Here is a 19243-nt window from a genome sequence, read left to right on the forward strand (position 1 = left end):
TCACACCTATTCGCCTCACTCTGTAACTGCAAGGCAGGGGCGAGGCCAAACTCTTAATTAAAAGTCTCAGGAAGACACGTTAAAATGAAAAGACAGGTTACCTTCCAATGAGCAATAATCAGACTCACAAGTGACAATCTCAATAGCAACAACGTGCTCAAGGAGATGAACTGCCATGCCGGAAGTCTCTGGTTTTATACTCAGTGAAAGTATTTTTCGAGAATGAAAATGAAACAGACATTTTCTAATAAATGATACTTGAAGTGATTTGTCACAACAGACCTGCGCTAATGGAAAACTGAAGACTGTTCTTGAAGTAAAATAAAATTATCCCAGATGGGAAACTAGAGATGTAAGACGAAGTGAAAGAGCGAAAGTGTGATGAATATCGTGGCTAAGTCAAAATGAGCAGCGACTGTATGAAAAAGAACGAAGCCTACGGAATTCAAACACACGGTAACAGACGGCATGGGAGTCAAAGGCGGGGCGGGGGGGGGGGGGGGTACGAGCTCCTAAGAGAAAAGAACTTCAAGCTGTGTGACAGAGTTCTAGAAGCCTGGGGTGAGTACGGACACAGCAGCGACTTCTGAGAGCATCAGGAAGCCTCATGAAGGGCATCTCTCCAGAAGATTAGAGCAATTAGTTCTTGCGGCATTCAGGGACATGTGAGTTGAGTTTTACCAACCAAAGTCAGTTCAGAGGCTTGTTAATATTCCTAACGGAGGAATACACTGAAAAGCAATCAGAAGACAGCAGCATTCCTGAACAAGAACCTCAGCCCTGAAAAGAAAAGCAAGGATAGAATGTAAGTGGAATTTGAGGTCAGCTCCCATCCCGAGTAAGACCAAGAATCATCTGGCTAAAGGTTTAAACAGTGCAAGAGACAACATTACTAAACTTCTGTAACATAATAGATGGGCAACAACGTACATTAAAAAACTGTTCAAAAGAAAAAGAACAGTAATTATGGGGGAGGGTCTGAATTCACTAGCCAGCTATGGCAGATGTAGTAAAAAGTCGCTTTGGAAACAAACTTTGTATTTCTCGGTCCTCTTAAATTTATTGATAAATCGTTCCACGGCCTAAGTTAGGACCTATCTTGGAGAATGCTCCACGCACACCAAAGAACATATGTGCTCTGCTGCTGTTGGGTGGAATGTTCTAGGTCCAGTGAGTTTACTGTGCTGTTCAAGTCTTCGAGGCTGACCTTTTGCCTAGCTGTCCCACCCATTCTGGAAAGTGGGGCACTGAAGTCTCTGACCACACTGCTGAATTGTTTACTTGGTCCTTCATTTCTGTCCATTTGCTTCGTGTATTTTGGGACTGTGTTGTGAGGTACATATAAGTTTATGACTGCTATGTCTTCCCAAAGGATTCATTCTTTTGTCATTAGAAAATACCCCTCTATTTTAAGTCTCTAATATAACTACTCGGCTTTTTCATGCTGGCTGTTTACATGATAAATCTTTTTCTAACCGTTTAGTTTCCATCTAGTTGCGACTTTGAATCTAAAGTGTATCTCCGTGTAGGCAGCACATAGTTGGATCTTGTTTTTTTAACCTGTCCGACAATCTCTGCCCCTGATGGGATTATTCAACCAATTCCTGTGTGATGTTTTGGTTGACACTGCCGGGTTCCTGTCTGCCAGTTTACTTTTCGTTTTCTATTCATCTTGTGTCTTTCTTGGTCTTCCACTTCTCCTTTACTGCTTTATTCTATATTAAGATGGTATTTTCTAATACAACATTTTAATTTCTTTAATGATCTCTTTTCAGAACTTTTTTGAGTGGTTCTCTTTGTAGTGATCTAGAACTGACCTTGCATTCTAACTTATCGGAAGCTAATGCAGATTCTAATACAATATGGAAACCTTACGACTATACAGCTCTGTTCTCTTTTGCCGTATTACGGTTGGTTGTGCGTATCACTTTCACAAATATTACACGTCCACAAAACACTGTAGCCATTACTCCTTCACATAACTTACGTCTTTGAAGATGCCACTGAAAGAGGAAACCAAGTATATACTTCCAGATTTGTTCTATTAACCTTATTTATCATTCCGATAAGTACTTCTCCTTACTTCTAAAGAGCACCTCAGAAAAACTGGACTTCTGTGGCTATGCTATAGCCAGGTTAGCTAAGGTAGAAAAGTTAACAACAACTGAGAGGAGGCGTTATGAGTAAGTACGTTTTCCATTTTTATAAGTTGTTCTAATGTCTTATGACAGGGCTTGTGCAAAAATAGTGAGCTGGAGAGGCAGGAGATAAAAATCTGACTGTTGTTAACAAGAGAGCTGACACGGAGAATAAAATCAGATACCCGGATGTACTTCTGCAGGTTTAAGAAGGTCACCTGGTAGGAGGCTGACTCAGCCTTCAATACAAATAAGAACTTTTTTAAAGACAGTCAGATTTCCTTGTCCTGAAGGTCATTCAGGTTTGTATCCTGTTGCACTTTCATAAGAAAGATTCCAAAAACTCTGGCAATTTTTCTAAGAAAGTCCTAAACGCAGGACTGGGGCCCGTTTTGTTCTGAGTCTTACTCTCCCTACACTTGAAACCACAAGAAAAATACTGCATGATGATAATTTCTTTGAGCAGTATGTGCTCAAGACAGCTCTATTAAATATTCAGGAATTCTGGATTGCCCACACAACCCTGGGCAGCTTTAAAGTCAAGTCTTGGCGGGAGTATTTTCAGGGGCAATTGTCCCTTCCCTAACCCAGGGACCAGCACATGACTGGCCCTCAATCGAAAAGAAAAGAAAAAGAAAGAAAGCTTAAATTGAGGCTAACGCTAACCAAGACAAGAAAGTATGAAATCCATTTGATAAACATTTCTACCATGAAGGCTCTAGGGGTTATAGCGTTAAACCTTCAGAAAGGTGAAATCCTCAAATCTTTATTCAGAACATCACAACCTCTCACCAGGTTAACGAAGATATTGTTATCTTACCAAAGTATCCAAGAATAGTTTTAATCTTAGTGCTCAAATAAAATCATAAGAAAGGATTCATTTGCAGTGGCTGTCCGCAGTCTCTATTAAAGGTTAGAGAAGAGCTTTAATTTTTGCTCGATATACTTAAGTGAGTTCTGTGGTTCACCGCGGAGACATACAATTAAATTATACAGACAATTTAATATAATGAAAAACTTACTTCAGATACGCAATCTAGGTTATACCAGAAGAAATAAAAAATATCTGTGTAACCACACGCAAAAAATAGGAAGAAAGTAATAGTACGTATTGTTTAAAACTCCTGCCTGTAATGCGAAGGAGGTCACTCTCTTCTCTCCCTCATGCACGTACCCACCCACCTTCACCTATTCAGTGACTGTCTGCCAAGTGCCTACTACTCTATGCACTAGGAACTGGGGCAAGTACTGGTGGTGGGGCAGTGGGCAAAAATTAACTGGAGGAATCCCAGCACTCATAGGAGGCAGAGGTGAGTGGGTGAGGGGCAGGGCTCAGCGAGCCGAGGTCTCTCTCATTCGCCGTGTTTTGGAGACTGTCTTCAGGCTAAGAGCCACAGACAGCCATTAAAGGGTTTCATTAAACAGTTTCTGAGTGGCTAACCCCATGCTCGGTGGTGGGCCTCCAGAAATAAACACCCCACAGCAACCCCCTCCTTCCCTGCTCCTGCGCAGTTAGCGCGCTGCACCCCCAATACGATCTGTTCTGCGGTCTGGTGGAGTCTACTTCCCACTAACTAACCATCGGACGACGTGTCGATGCCACTACCTACATTTGTTCTCACTTAAACATTCTTCAGTCCTCTCTGTACCCTTCCTCCCTCGTCCACAGAATCTCATTTGCTGCTTCCGAATCTCTTCTTAAAGGAAACAGTTAATTTTGTGCTTGGTGCTCAGGGCAAAACTCTTAAGGCACCGCCACTCACAATTTTATACTCCTCCCATAGGCGGTCCAATCCAGTAAAACACACTCCGAGTTGTGAAACTGACAAAAGGATACCATGTTTGGGTGAAATGGTACTTTGCTATTTCCACAACAGTGTTTAATTTTTTTTTTCTTCTTAATTTAGTTTCCAGAGTTTCTCTCAGTTGTTTAATCCATTTTCAATTTATTCTGCCTCCGCTCGCTTTTATTTTCTATTCTTCCTTTCCTGGGATTCTATTCCTTGGTTTCATGCCCACACTGTCTAGTGCCTTCTCTCATCTGTGTTAACAGAAAAGAACAAGTCTCTCTGTAGGCAATAAGTATCTGAGCTTGCTTCCCTCTTTTTCCTTTTGCCCCACACGTAGATTACAGCAGCCAAGTGGAGAAATGTCTAAATAGATCAGCAGTAACACAGATTATCCTGTTAAGTCACTGTGCGACATTATTTACGTAGAAAATACTGAGGCATGTGCATGGGGTGGGTTACACAAGAAGCAAAGAGTGTAAGTTGAACATAACCTGTTCCCCCCGCCCCACATCATTCTTCCATGAGTCCCCAAGTGAACCAACAGAAAAAGATCCATTCCTTTGTTCTTCACAGTCCTCCAGGATGCGGTCCCCAAAGCCGCTCAAATCCACACGTCGTCATCTGAACCACTTCATCTCTCATACCAAAAAATGAAGCGGTGGATGTAAATATGTACTCTGTGGACTCTCAAGCAAACACGCTTTGAAATTTTAATCTCCCTGAAATCAGGATTCATTTTCTACTCAATTATAAGAGCACTGTGTCACGATTCAACCGGCAGTGACTTTCCCTTTCTAAATGGTGCATGAAATCAGTGCGCATCTCACCATCAATAGCATCTTGAAGTCAATGGAATATGCCATAAAAATGCAAGAGAATGCAAATCGATGATATCGTGAATCCCGTAAAATAAAAATCCTGTTAGCTACTGAAGTTTCTAATTTAATGAATGATTACTCAACAGATAAGTAATCAGTCACAGAATTTGCATTCTGCTAAGACAGTAGGAAGGATTTTTGCCTGTCGTATTCTACGGGCAACAAAGTGTTGGGTGTTTTTGCATTTAAACACCATGGGTACGGAACGTTGAGAGACATTTATTTTACACTGGTGTACTAAAAAATGCTTCGATTTACCGTTGTGCAAATCATCTTCTATGTGGCTGGCACAGTCTATCTGAACAACAATGATCTCTTAGCACCTGGTGTTTTTAAATCTACAAATATTGACAGGATTGACCTATGGTGCCTTTAGGCCAGACACACTGCCCATATCATTAAAACAATTCTAATCCTTCCGTGGTTCAAATCAGCATGGTTCGTTACACTAGGAGAAAACTTCATGAAACCTGAATGTTTAAATCTAAAATTCCAAGTAATAAAATACTAAAAGAAGAGGGCTTCTTTTCCCTAAAAATCAGAAAATCTGTTGCCGTTCTCCCAAGGGAAATTTGTTAGGCATCACTGCCAGGCTACATAAAACCTCATGAATTTTGATTCTACCAATTCAGATTTCAGGATAATTTGGCCAAGAGCGGAGCTAAGGTGATGGGTTCTTTTGAGGGTTAGACTTTTTCTTTCCTATCTACTCCCCAGGGCTACAAAGAATGTCTGAAGCACAATACAAATTTATTGAAAAAAGAATGAACTAACAACCTTATAGGAAAAACATGATGCATTTTTAGGGCATTTATTAAGAACACCGAATTTATAAGTGTTTTTATTGAAAATAAATATCCATTAACAAGCTCGTTTAAACACATTATTTCCTAGCAATTAATTTATAAACTCAAGGACCACAACTTGTCAAGAATATATACTTGACGAGTGTTACTATATACTAAAGTAACAAAACTGCATTCCTTTAAAATGCTCTGAAGTTCAGACATCTCAATGAAAAGTACACCAGCCTTTCCTCTGGCTGGGAACTTGCATTTAGTAAATTGTTAATGCCCTTCTAGATTTATTACATTTTGATAAAGCCAACCAGGTTTTGTTTTATTGCACAAACTTTCTCCCAAACTATTTTAAAACCTTTTTATCTTACTTTTATGGCATTAACATTATTCATTTTAATGAAATGAGTCCAAATTTTCCATAATGCACCTCAATTTTAGTCTCAAGAAGGACTTCACTGTCCCTAACCTAAGAACAAGCCCTTATATTTTCTTAAATATGCTTAGCAGAATTCTTAAGGAAGAGAATGTCATTAGCATTAAAGCACATTATTAATATATAATATTATTCCAAATCAGCCTCATTTTTTAAAGTAGCATATGCTGTACTTAAAAAAAAATGGGAGTATTTTTTGTACTTCTCGCAAACTTACTCATCTTATAAGAAGCTTAAAAAAATTAGGTAAGTAGGTGAGCAAAGTCTAGGTTTCTTATGTACACACTAATTAGAATTCCACAACCTAGTTTTCTGCTCATTACTCTGTTAGTCTCACTTCAGAATTACTCTGTCTAGTTTTTCACAGAAACCTAACTTCCCTCAAGCTTCCCCGGATAGCAGGAGGGTAATTCCAGGGCATAAATTATGCCTATGTTAACAAAAATCCTACTTGTCAAGTGATTCCTCGGAGCAAATCTGAAATCACAAAGTTACTTGAGCAGTCAGTATGGATTCCTTACACTGTCTCTTAAACCATATAAACCATATATATATATATGCATGCTTAGGACCTCCTTACTCTCAGATCCATGGTAAAATGGATGATTAACAGAAACTATTTTGTACATACAAAACTTTCTGGTGGCTGGAGTATAAAACTTCAGAGTGATATACCCCAGGTGCTGGAAGGAGATGGCTGGCGTTATGACGGCAATGTCAGGATTTTGCTGTTTGAGACAGAATTAATGTGAAAAATTCCAGTGCAAGCTGACCTACGATCTCTACCTTCTTCAGTACCCACTGTCTGAATCCTATTTTTTCCTGCATTATCACAACATTTTTAAAGGAGGTGACTTACACACTATCATAATCTCATCACTCAAAGGGTCATTTAGAATAGGACTCATAGATTCAGCTCTCATCCAGTTAGGACACGAAATAATGTTAGAACAGCACAGTCCAAGACAAGGACTCGAAGCCTCCTCATTTCACTTCCTGCTTGCATTCTCCTGGGGGTAATGTTATTTGACATCTTTCAACTTCAGCTATTTAATCTTTGTAACCCTGAAGTTTATAAGGCGCTGAATTCTAAATTTCTAGCTTAAAATCCAGGAGCGTTTTTGTAGAACATTTCCCGAAAATCTTGAGTTCACAGTGTTCAGATACAGAGAGCAAATTATTTTAGAAATACAAACTGGTTTTAAAAAAAACAATTAATTATAACCATGCAATTAAGTGACAAATCACTAACAAAAACATAAAATCCCCAAAAATGTGAGGAAAAAAATTGTCAAGAGGGTAAAAGAAGAAAACAGCATAGACATTAATGAAAGCAGTAAATATGAAATCGTGTACAATTTAACTAAAGCAATAACTTAGAAGGTAATTAATACCCTGAAGTGATTTGAATTAAAAAAAAAACAAATGCTTAAAATAAATTAGCCCAGATTCCAACCTAAGAAATTTGATAACAGAGTGAACCCAAAGAAAAAGAGGAAAAAATATAATAAAAAAGCAAAACTTACTGATAACTTAAAAGGACGCTACAAAAGAGTATGAAGAAAATCAGAAGTTGGTATAATTGGAAGTGAAGCAGATAAGCCTTTTGTAAGACTAATCAAGAAAGAGAGAAAAAGCACAAATGAACAAAATTAACAATGAAAAAATCCAGCAGCAATGAAAGAGTAAGAGAACACCACAAATGACTTTTTACCAATAAATGTGAAGACTTAACAGAATGTATAAATTATAACAATATAACGTACTCTCTGATAGAAGAGAAAAAAGAAAACTTGAGTAGATCCATACTATTAAATATACTGATTTGACACTTAAAAATCTACCCTCAACTCCTCTTGAAAGTCAAAATAGGGGCACCTGGTCGGCTCAGTCGGTTAAGGGTCCAACTTCGGCTCAGGTCATGATCTCATGGCTCATGAGTTCGAGACCCATGTCGGGCTCTGTGCTGACAGCTCAGAGCCTGGAGCCTGCTTCAGATTCTGTGTCTCCCTCTCTCTCTCTCTCTCTCTCTCTCTCTCTTTCTCTCTGCCCCTCCCCTGCTTGCATGCTCTCTCTCTCTCTCTCTTAAAAATAAACATAAAAAAAAAAATGTTTTTAAAACAAAGTCAAAATATATCCTACAACCTTCCTATAAAGCTATCATTCCAGTATTAAACAAATACGTCCATAGGAAACAGGAGGATAGTTCTCAGATCACCTCTACTGAGCTACTATAATTTTGAAATAAGTCAGGCATGGATAATTAAAAGAAACTAAAACTACAGACCAATATCTTCAATTTGAACCTGGATATAGAATACTTCAACATATATATATTTTTCAAATTTTATTTATTTATTTTGGAGACAATCTTAAGCAGGCTCTGCACTATCAGCGTGGAGCCCAATGCAGGGCTTAGTACCGTGAAACTTGAGATCACGACCTGAGCTGAGACCAAGAGTCCGAAGCTCAATTGACTAAGCCACCCAGGTGCCCCAGAATTCTTCATCAAATATTAACAAATTAAATCTAGCAGTGTATTTAAAAAGATAAAAATCGAGACTAAATTCATTGTATTAAGAAGATGCAGGGGCGCCTGGGTGGCGCAGTCGGTTAAGCGTCCGACTTCAGCCAGGTCACGATCTCGTGCTCCATGAGTTCGAGCCCCGCGTCGGGCTCTGGGCTGATGGCTCAGAGCCTGGAGCCTGTTTCCAATTCTGTGTCTCCCTCTCTCTCTGCCCCTCCCCCGTTCATGCTGTGTCTCTCTCTGTCCCAAAAATAAATAAACGTTGAAAAAAAAAAAATTAAAAAAAAAAAAGAAGATGCAAGAGAAGTTTAAACACTAGAATGAGAGAAGGGAGACTATAAGATTAAGCTCTACATATGAAGAAAAACCATTTGATGAAAAAAAGATCCACTTATGATTCTTTTAAAAATCTCAGTAGATCAAAAAGATAACCTCCTTATGCTACTTAAACAAGCGCACACATGGACGTGCACACACACACACAAAACAAAACAAAAAAAAACCCTGACCCTCCCTTCCCCTAAAAAGACTTTAAACATTTCCATGAAATATTAGAAGCATTCCCTTTACAATCAAGAACAAGTCAAGGACACCAATACTACCATTCTTTTGATTTTACCAGAGCCTACTGGGTAAAACAAGAAAACTAAATAAAGGAACAATAATTTAAAAAGGTGGAAACAAAACTTTCATTACTGCTAGCATCAGACTGTTTACAAGAAAATCTCAAGCACCTGCAAACAAATTTTTGGAATGAATGATTCAGCCAAGTGGCTGGATACAAGATGAATATACAAAAAATATACTGCATTTCTATTTGCCAACAAGAGCTAAAAAACAATTTCACATGTATACACACACAATCAATGTAATCAGTAAAAAAATAAAGCTTCAAGAAATAAATTCAATAAAATAAGTACAAGATCCATATGGAAGAAATTATAAGACAAAGAAAACACAAGTATCAAAAATATACTATTTTTGGAGATAGAAAGCCTGAAAATTGTGACAATTGTCAGTTTGCCCCAAATTCAATGCAATCCCAAACAAAGTCCCAACAAGTTATTTTAAAAGCTGATTCTAAAATTTAAATGTATGAGCAAAAAACTAGAAACAGTCAAAACACTTTAGGAATTTTCCCTGCTGTGCACTGAAACATGTAGTGATAGTAATTAACACATTGTAATATTAACTCACAGATTAACAGAAGAGAACAGAGAGCCAAGAAACAAACCCATACCTATCAGGAAAATTAAGATGAAAAAGAGTAAAAGGAGAATGAACGTAATAAATACTCTGGGACAAATAGTTATCCATTTGGGGTAAAAAAAAAAAAAAAAAAAAAAGAGAAAGAAAGTGGAACCCAAACTCACACTGTATTTTTTTTTTTTAAATAAACTCCAGATGTATTTTTTTATCTGAACGTGAAAGTTTTTTTTGTTTTTTTGTTTTGTTTGTTTTGTTTAGAATAAAACAGAGAAAAAACATGTAAGACCTTGTGGGAGGGAAGAATTTAAGGCAAGCAAATATATTTAAAAAACTCCAGAAAAACAACAAAAAAATACTAATCATAAATGAAAAAGCTTAATAGTTTGATATTAAAACCAAGAACTTCTGTGTACAAAAGGTACTTTATTTATTTATTCATTTTTAAAAATTTTTAAATGCTTATTTATTTTTGAGAGAGAGAGAGAGAGAGAGAGAGAGAGAGCACAAGCAGGAGAGGGGCAGAAAGAGGCAGACCCAGAATCTGAAGCAGGCTCCAGGCTCTGAGCCGTCAGTACAGAGCCCGACGCGGGGCACGAACCCACGGACCGCGAGATCATGACCCGAGCCGAAGTCGGACGCCCAACCGACTGAGCCACCCAGGCGCCCCTCAAAAAGTACTTTAAAGAAAGTAAAAAAGTAAGCCCAGAACTAAAGCACATAACATGAATAAGGAGCTGTTATCCAAAATATATTTAAAAAAAAAAAGATGTTTAAAATGCATAAAAGATACAAGTAAGCATTTCAAGAAAGTGGTATACAAGTGAAGACATGTTTAACATTATTACTAATTGGGGAAAAATAAATCCAGAGCAGAACAAAAGACTATTTTTTACCCATCCAACTGGAAAAAGTAAGAACAATGACAATACCAAGTACTGGATAGCACAAAATGAATTCTTAGACACTGATGGGGGAAATGTAAAATTTCCAAAAAACTCTGGAAAAGCATTTCGCATCATCTTATGAAGCTGAACATCTACGCTCCCTGTGTATGTCCTGGAAAACTCACACATGTGCACTAGGCTATGAGAGTATTCGGAGCTGCACTGTTTGTGACAGCAAAAAGGGAGAAATAACTGAAATCCATCAACAAGAGAATGGAGGTACATATTGCGTCATGTAATAAAATATTGTTACAGCAATGGGAAGAAATAGCTACTTTCAACAACATGCATACATTTTAGAAACAAGGTTGAGTGAAAAAGCTGTTAAAATTAGGGAACATAATTTTATTTTTAAAGCTCAAACTCAAGCAAAGCTAAAAAGTATACTGTTTGAGAATATGTAATTATTTTTATGAAGCATTAACACGATGAACATAAAGTTGAGGACGGTAAATACCTCTAAAGAGCAGACAGAGGGAAATAATGACGAGCATGCAGGTTGATGCGATGGTATTGACGATGCGCCAGTTTTCACACTGGGTGGTGGAATGAAAGATCACCATGGTGTTTTTATGCTTTATAACACATTACATACAGGGGCACCTGGGTGGCTCAGTCGGTTAAGCGTCTGACTTTGGCTCAGGTCATGATCTCATGGTTCATTAGTTCGAGCCCCGTGTCGGGCTCTGTGCTGACAGCTCAGAGCCTGGAGCTTGCTTTGGATTCTGTGTCTCCCTCACTCTCTGCCCCTCCCCCTCTCGTGCTCTGTGTGTCTCTCTCTCTCAAAAATAAACGTTAAAAGACAAATATTTGTAATACATTACATATATTAACTTACATATGTCAAATATTGTATGGTAAAAATTTAAAACAAAGTATTAAAATTAAAGCTTATACAAAAGATAGACTATGAAAGCTCTCCTGAAAAACCGATCTATTTATTTCTTCCTAGTTTATACATTTTCCATTCCCACATCTGTGACATTCACTATTTTATTTAAATCCCATGTGGGGCGCCTGGGTGGCTCAGTCGGTTGAGCGTCCGACTTCAGCTCAGGTCATGATCTCACAGTCCGTGCTGGCAGTCAGAGCCTGGAGCCTGTTTCAGATTCTGTGTCTCCCTCTCTCTGACCCTCCCCTGTTCATGCTCTGTCTCTCCCTGTCTCAAAAATAAATAAAACGTTAAAAAAAAAAAATAAATCCCATGCAATAATTTTAAGAGTAGTGTCAAATATGATGGATGTTAAGAACAAGTAAAGAGCACTGTAAAGAAGAATATAATGATGTTATGGAGAATTATGTGAATGTTACATGTTACGTTTATCCCCAAACTGATTAAAATTAAAATAAATCAAAGTCATCTAATTTTCATTCATGTATTCTTTCTCTCTAGAAAGAGTAAAAGAAACACATTAACATAATTTAGTGCCCTTCTTTATTTTATTGGTGCATAATGGGCAAAGTCACTTTCTTTGCCACCCTATTACACTAAACAGATTAATCTTTTCTTAAAATGTTAGAAAACAATAAAGATCTATCAATGACCGAGGTGTTTTTTCTTTTTTTGTGGGTTTTTTAAGGGCTTGCCATTAATGCTAGATTCAAATTAGTTACTTGTACTAATGGTTAAAAAAAAAAAAAAAAAAAAAGGAAAGGAGGAGAAAGAACAATAAATAAATTGAACAATTACAGTATCTTCAGTGGAGGAAAAAACCTTAGAACAACAGCATTGTAGAAAAATAGCCATATATAGAAGACAAAAGTCAAACTTTCAGGGGGAAAAAGCAAAGGCCTGTTGAAAAAATAGTGAAATTAAAATAAAATTAAAAAAAAAAAAAAAAAAAGGGGCGCCTGGGTGGCTCAGTCGGTTAAGCGTCCGACTTCAGTCAGGTCACGATCTCACGGTCCGTGAGTTCAAGCCCCGCGTCGGGCTCTGGGCTGATGGCTCAGAGCCTGGAGCCTGCTTCCGATTCTGTGTCTCCCTCTCTCTCTGCCCCTCCCCCGTTCATGCTCTGTCTTGGTCTGTCTCAAAAATAAATAAAAACATTAAAAAAAATTTAAAAAAAAGAAAAAAAGAAAAAATAGTGAAAAAGTGATCTGCCCTAGATGAATCATCCTAATAAAAATAACAACAAATTTCTACAGCATATTATCCAAAGGAAGAAATGAATTTCCTTTAATCAGCAGCTTGGCCAGCAAAGATTTGAGAAATCTCAATACTTTTATTACTGAAAGATTTTTATCTCATATTGTTAAAGACAAAATGATATTATTCCTTAATTATATTTGAGAGAAAAACTATTTCATTAAAAAAAATTTTTTTTTTAAATGTTTACTTACTTGCGGTGGGGGGAGGTGTGAGCAGGGGAGGGGCAGAGAAAGGGAGACACAGAATCCGAAGCAGGATCCAGGCTCTGAGCTGTCAGCACAGAGCCCAATGCAGGGCTCGAACTCACAGACCGTGAGATCATGACAAGGGCTGAATTTGGATGCCTAACCGACTGAGACACCCAGGCGCCCCAAAAACTATTTCATTTTTAATTTGCCCCGAATGTGTGCGTAAAACTGAAAGCCAAGTAGTAATTCTAGGCAGCGAACCGCACAGAACAATGCTCACTTGGTATTCATCCTCGGTCTTAAATAAGTGTAGCCTGCCAAGTGTAGCCCACTGGATTATTCTGAAACTCATTATCCAATTTCTTTTTCTAGAACCTTTGTTCGCTTCCTCCTTCCTATATAGGCATTTAGTTCACTGTTCTTAAAATTCTTTGCCACGGGAGTAAGAAAGAAGGAAATGCAAAACAAGCACACATTTATTTTTCTCCTTGCAGCAGCTCTAAACCATTACTGGATGTAAAGCATCTCTTACAGCCTGTGTGTCTTAACATGCTTTATGTCTACAGCAATGAGGGAAGGGACCTTTAGTCAACCTTGGAAAGGGACAGCATGGCTATAGTGATTTCTCTGTTCTTTCTAGGCTTTTCTGCAAGAATATCATTAAAGGATCCTGTTTGTTATGGACCTTCCAGATTGCATGGAAGAAGGGGGTGTGAGAAGAAGAAAACGGAGAGACACTTCAAGGTTGCTGCACATCACAACATAACTATTCAGACCAACGCCACAACATCTTGGAGGTTCGCAGGTTGGTCCAAGGGACGGAAAACCTGAATAGCCAGAAATATTTCTACTAAAGATACTTAGCTAGGAACCTAAATCGATTAAAAAAAAAAAAAAAGAAAAAAGACTTTCCACTGGATTCATATATAGCTAAATTACTGTCAAAATATTCCACTATAATTAGAAAATATAATAAGGACAAAGAAATAATAAGTCATGAAATATAAATGCTATAATGGGAGCTTTAATTATATCCTTTTAATCGATTTTACTCATTAACATACAGTGTTGGGAGACGATCCACCTGTCTTCCCCTCTCCACAGACTATTTAATATTGAATGCATTTTTCATATTATCTGGAAAAACGAACACTAGGTTTTCTACCATGAAAACCAATTTTTGCCTTTAAATTTTTTATACAAAATTACAACCATTGTAATTAATAAAAACCATAAAGCCATATAAAGGAAAGTTAAGCTTCCTCAAACCCTTCCTTCCACCTCTGTAAACATATTTGTGTGAAATGTGTATAAATATGTAGGCGTGTATGCCTTTGAAATTTGATTAAACTTATAAACTGAGATATTTTACAAGCTACCGTGCAATTTCGTTTTCCTCATTCATCAATAAACCACCACTGTCAATTGAAAGAATTAACGTTTCTTGAAAAGGTGCATAATATATCCCAAAATACAATGTATTAAACTGATTCAACCATTCTTCCCCCTGACTAGCATTCATATAATTTTATCTATTTTGGGCTTTCGTCATTACAAAAAAATACTGCATCACAAGAACATACAGAGATAGGCACATACATGTTGAAACACAGGCATCAATCACATTGGTACTTTTATTGCTATGGGACAGTCTCATAAATAGGACTTTCGCAAGAGCTGCAACGATCTCTCATAATCCTACCAGCAATGTCTTAATTTGTAGAAACAGTTACAGAATAGCTACAGAAGTAGCTAAAGCACTTCAGGAAGTAAAGTCCATATACTTTCAGGTATCAATCAGTCTAAGGTGGTTTCTAATTCCGTGATATGTTTTCACTGATAGATTTAGTAAGGCTGCAATTATAGGGATCTGAATAGGAATCTCTGTTAAGAATACAGAATACATTGGGGTTGACTTTAATTTACCTTTTTTTGACACTTCTGCCCCATTAAGTTCTTTTTGTGCTTCTTCAATTTTATCTAAGAAAAACAAAGAGATTTTACAAATCAATGCATCATACACAAATAAGAATGCAGTAAGACAAACACGCTACTTATACAAGGAGCCTCATACGTAGTAATCAATATTTATTGAATTATTTATGAAATAAATATGTGTAAACTGTTAAAGTAATGACATATTCCCTTATTTTAAAACTGAATATACAATTTCAATCACGTCTTTGTCACAAGGACCAGTTGCAATCAATGAATGTTCCCATAATGCAAATAATTAGTGCGTTTTAAATACTGAACGATGATTAACACATGTTTAGGCGCCTAATAAATCCCTAAAAACAAAGCTTTGCTTATAAAGACAACATTAATGCCCAGCAGTGATTTTATCAGAGAGATGTAACAAATGGCTGCTAGCTTAGAAACGAGTCTAAACGAAGTCCGTGGATGGCCTAAAACCTATGCCAAACATGGAAGAAGGAAAAGGAAGAACCGGGCAAGAAATGAAAGGAGAAGCAGAAGAACGGTGGAAGACCCGTCCCTCTTGCCAACGCTTGGTACCAGGATGGTTGCGTGTGAAGTGTGTGGGTAGCCGACTGCAACAGAGAGCCACTCTATCAGAGTAATGACTCTAGAACTGTTACACGTGAGCCAGTTCTGAACGATCAGGTGTAGCCCACAAGTGATAAAGGTGTGACCCACAAGTAATAATTACCAAGGCGCGGGGAGGGCTGCCCCAGGAGCGGACAGGAGAGGGTGATGAGCGTGGGCCCAGAGCCTGCAGTTGTTAGAGCTGAGGCTCGGAGCACAAGTGGATTTTGTAAAAAAGCGTGTGTTCTCCTTCGGTTAACAATTAATGTGAGGGCGCCTGGGTGGCTCAGTCGGTTAAGCGTCAGACTTCGGCTCAGATCGGAGTTCAAGAGTCAAGCCCCATTTCCAGTTCAGCGCTGACAGCGCAAAGCTCGCTTGGCATTTTTCTCTCTCCCTCTCCCTCTGCCCCTCTCCCACATGCGTGCGTTCCCTCTCTCTCAAAAGTAAACATTAAAAAAAAAACAATAATTACTTTAAATTGTATAAGGATGTACTTATTTGATGATGAAGACAATAATTCCAGCTTTAATACGGGGGCCTAAGTACTCGTTATAATGGTAGAAGTTACAAAATTCCCAGGTACTTTCTTGTACTGAAAAGAATACAGTACCAATAATTACATAATATGTTAGTTAATGCATGGAAGTATCATTTAACAATTTTCAAAATATTGGTACTTCAGCCATTTACGCCCTCTGGCGTCCACCACCAGTTCCCAAAATGGTCTCCAGCGCTAGGCCTACCGCCACCGGCCACGCAAGATCAACTTCCAAAATGTTGATCCTTTTCCAAACAAATAAAAGACATGGATCCCCACCACAGGGGCCCTCTGAACCACCTGCTTCTTCTCCCATTAACCTTGAGGAAGAAGCCAGAAAATTCAGAGAACCTTCCATTTTCTGATCAAACTTCTTTTAATCGCAGGTTGATTCACCCGGTCGGCAAAATAAAAGCGGAGTGAGAGCAGCAGGAAAAACGGAGTCGAGCTAGCTTGAAGTATTAGACACTGTCAGCACTGGTCAAAAATAAACTTTCATCCTGATAAGGGTATCCCCACAGCAATGTCCTATTTGTTTGCTAATTATCAGATCCAGCATGAGATCTACAAGTAGAGGTAACCTAGAGAAATATTACAATTTTTCTTATTCACAAATTTTAGTTATATCTCATGAAATGACAAGCGAACTGGAAACGGTCCTAAAAAAAGAAAAGAAAACAAAACAAAACAAAAAGCAAAACACCTCTTATTAAATGTAGAAAGTGGACCCTGCATCAGCAGTAACTTTATTTCAAAAAGAAAACTACCAAATGCATGGATGAAATCTGTGTTAACATAAGTAACAAAAGGACAAGGGCCGCTTTTTAAAAAAGTAAAATATATGAAGTATGCTGTATACCTTTAAAATGTAAAGAAACAAACCATGAATTTAAATACACAGTCCTTGAGAAACATAAAAAGGAAAAAAACACTCTCATTTCTGTGCCAGCAGTCCCTCCAAACTTAAGAACCATAAATATATACATACATATTATATATATTCTGGTAGTAATGACTGTGTTTAAGAGTTTATGCACACATAATTTGGCATTATATAATAAAACACCTTTTTTTATTAACAGAAGCGATTGTGGCTCAAAGCAACAAAAACTCATGATTTAACACATATTTAAGAATAACTGCTATTCAGTACACTGAGGTTTGGCCACCTTCTGCTTGCACTGGTAACATAACAAATTCTTGGAAAAATGACCTCAATTTACATGTGATCACAAAATACTGGTCTTTGTTGTTGAATTTTCAATTAAGTTGCCTTTTTCTCTTGATAATAACTATGCATAAATCAGCAGATTTAGGACATCTACTTTGGTAGGTATAAGTATCTACTTAAATTCTTTTACCGAAAGCCCCAGTTCAATAGGTAAATACAATTTTCATTTAGAGAGCTCGTAATAGTCAGTATTAAAAGCCTTTGCTTCAATTTTTAGAGAAAGTCCTGTTCATATTTAACCTATGCTTTAGGATTTTTCAGGTCAAATATGTTTCAGAGACACTCCAAAATCACAGAGAAAGGACTCATACATTGTCTGCTCTTAATTGGTTCATACAAGGCAACTTACTGATTTTTAAAGCACTATTTATCATTTTTTCACTATGACTCAGAGCAATAAATGTGTTTTTACATTTCAACCAATTACACATGTGTACACAGAATTCAGAAACAAACTTACCCACACTCCATCTTCCATCTTTTCCTATTAAAAATGAATAATGCTCCCTTGCCCAGCCAGCTATATTGATTTTACAACCCACTGCTGGATTCAGAACCTGATATAAAAAGAAGTTCCCTACGCATCTTTTTTCCCCTTTTCCCTTTACCAAGGGTAACACTTCCCAGCAGTAATACACGATCTCACTTGTAAGCCTTGATTTGGGGGCTTGGGGGTGTTACTTAGAATGGGATCTCAGATTCGGAGACACCTTCCATCATGCCCTCCATGGCACTGTTATCTGAGGTAACAATCTCACAAAGAACTACACATCGAGAAATAAACTGTAGTTTCTCTGTTGCTGTTGTTTAAGAATAAAAATAGATATGTAAGCAAAATGGACATTCACACCATGTTGGTCGGTCTAAAGTGAGTAATGCATTCTTACTGTAATGAGTTTTTAGCGTACTTAAGATGTAATTGTAATTAGTTCAATTTTTACTAAATGTATTTGGAGGAGCTGTCACCTGGTAAAGACTCCAGCAACATGAATGGATCCATAATCTTTTCTACAAGCCAGAGGGGCCCATGGCTGAGCAAGTAACAGGCCAGGAGAAGGGAGAAGCTACTAATCATGTAAGTCGTATTTTGGTTCTGCCACTGTTGAAAATTTACAACTTCTTACAGATTTCCTTCCCCAATAAGGCATAGAAATTGTGAATGGTAAAGATTATGAACAATTTTGTACAATGCCTCACATATTTAAAAGCTTTTGTACATGCAAACCATGTAAAAACATTTTATTTCCATCATCCATAAATAATTAAAGGGAAAACATCTCTTTATTTGTGAAAGATAATCTGAAACCATGGAGCAAAAAAAAAAAAAAAACAAAAACAAAACAAAAAAAAAAAACACCCCAAAACAAAAAACAAAACCAAAACCAAGTCCCAGAGCCCTTAAGAAACAACTTTTCGGGGCACCTGGGTGGCGCAGTCGGTTAAGCGTCCGACTTCAGCCAGGTCACGATCTCGCGGTCCGTGAGTTGGAGCCCCGCGTCGGGCTCTGGGCTGATGGCTCAGAGCCTGGAGCCTGTTTCCGATTCTGTGTCTCCCTCTCTCTCTGCCCCTCCCCCGTTCATGCTCTGTCTCTCTCTGTCCCAAAAATAAATAAACGTTGAAAAAAAAAAATTAAAAAAAAAAAAAAAAAAGAAACAACTTTTCTTGGGGCGCCTGGGTGGCTCAGTTGGTTACGCGTCCCACTTTGGCTCAGGTCATGATCTCACAGTTTGTGAGTTTGAGCCCCATGTTGGGTTCTGTGCTTACAGCTCAGAGCCTGAAGCCTGCTTCAGACTCTATGTCTCCCTCTCTGCACTCCTCCACTGTTCACACTCTGTCTCTCTCAAAAATAAATTAGCATTAAAAAAAAAGTT

The 19243-nt window shown here is 37.8% G+C and overlaps 1 protein-coding gene and 1 long non-coding RNA gene across 8 annotated transcripts in view; one reads left to right on the forward strand and one right to left on the reverse strand.

Annotated features, from left to right (window-relative positions):
* The window catches only part of HIVEP1 (HIVEP zinc finger 1), a 150173-nt gene that overhangs the window by 56889 nt on the left and 74041 nt on the right, over window positions 1-19243 (reverse strand). For 6 of the 7 annotated variants that reach the window (XM_086706284.1, XM_086706283.1, XM_086706277.1 and 3 more), the window contains exon 3: window positions 14983-15036. In XM_086706284.1, coding sequence (XP_086562410.1) covers window positions 14983-15036 — 54 coding nt within the window. Of the gene's footprint in view, window positions 1-101; window positions 6545-14982; window positions 15037-19243 lie in introns of those variants that run through there. The other variant, XM_086706282.1, reaches the window with a different exon arrangement.
* LOC147580762 (uncharacterized) lies at window positions 590-16653 on the forward strand. The gene is made up of 3 exons (XR_015251062.1): window positions 590-805; window positions 13697-13861; window positions 16528-16653. It is a non-coding gene; the product is annotated as an uncharacterized LOC147580762 (long non-coding RNA).

The sequence above is a fragment of the Puma concolor genome, chromosome B2 (assembly GCF_028749965.1).
Source record: "Puma concolor isolate L17-30 chromosome B2, mPumCon1.1.hap2, whole genome shotgun sequence".
NCBI classification, from domain to species: domain Eukaryota; kingdom Metazoa; phylum Chordata; class Mammalia; order Carnivora; family Felidae; genus Puma; species Puma concolor.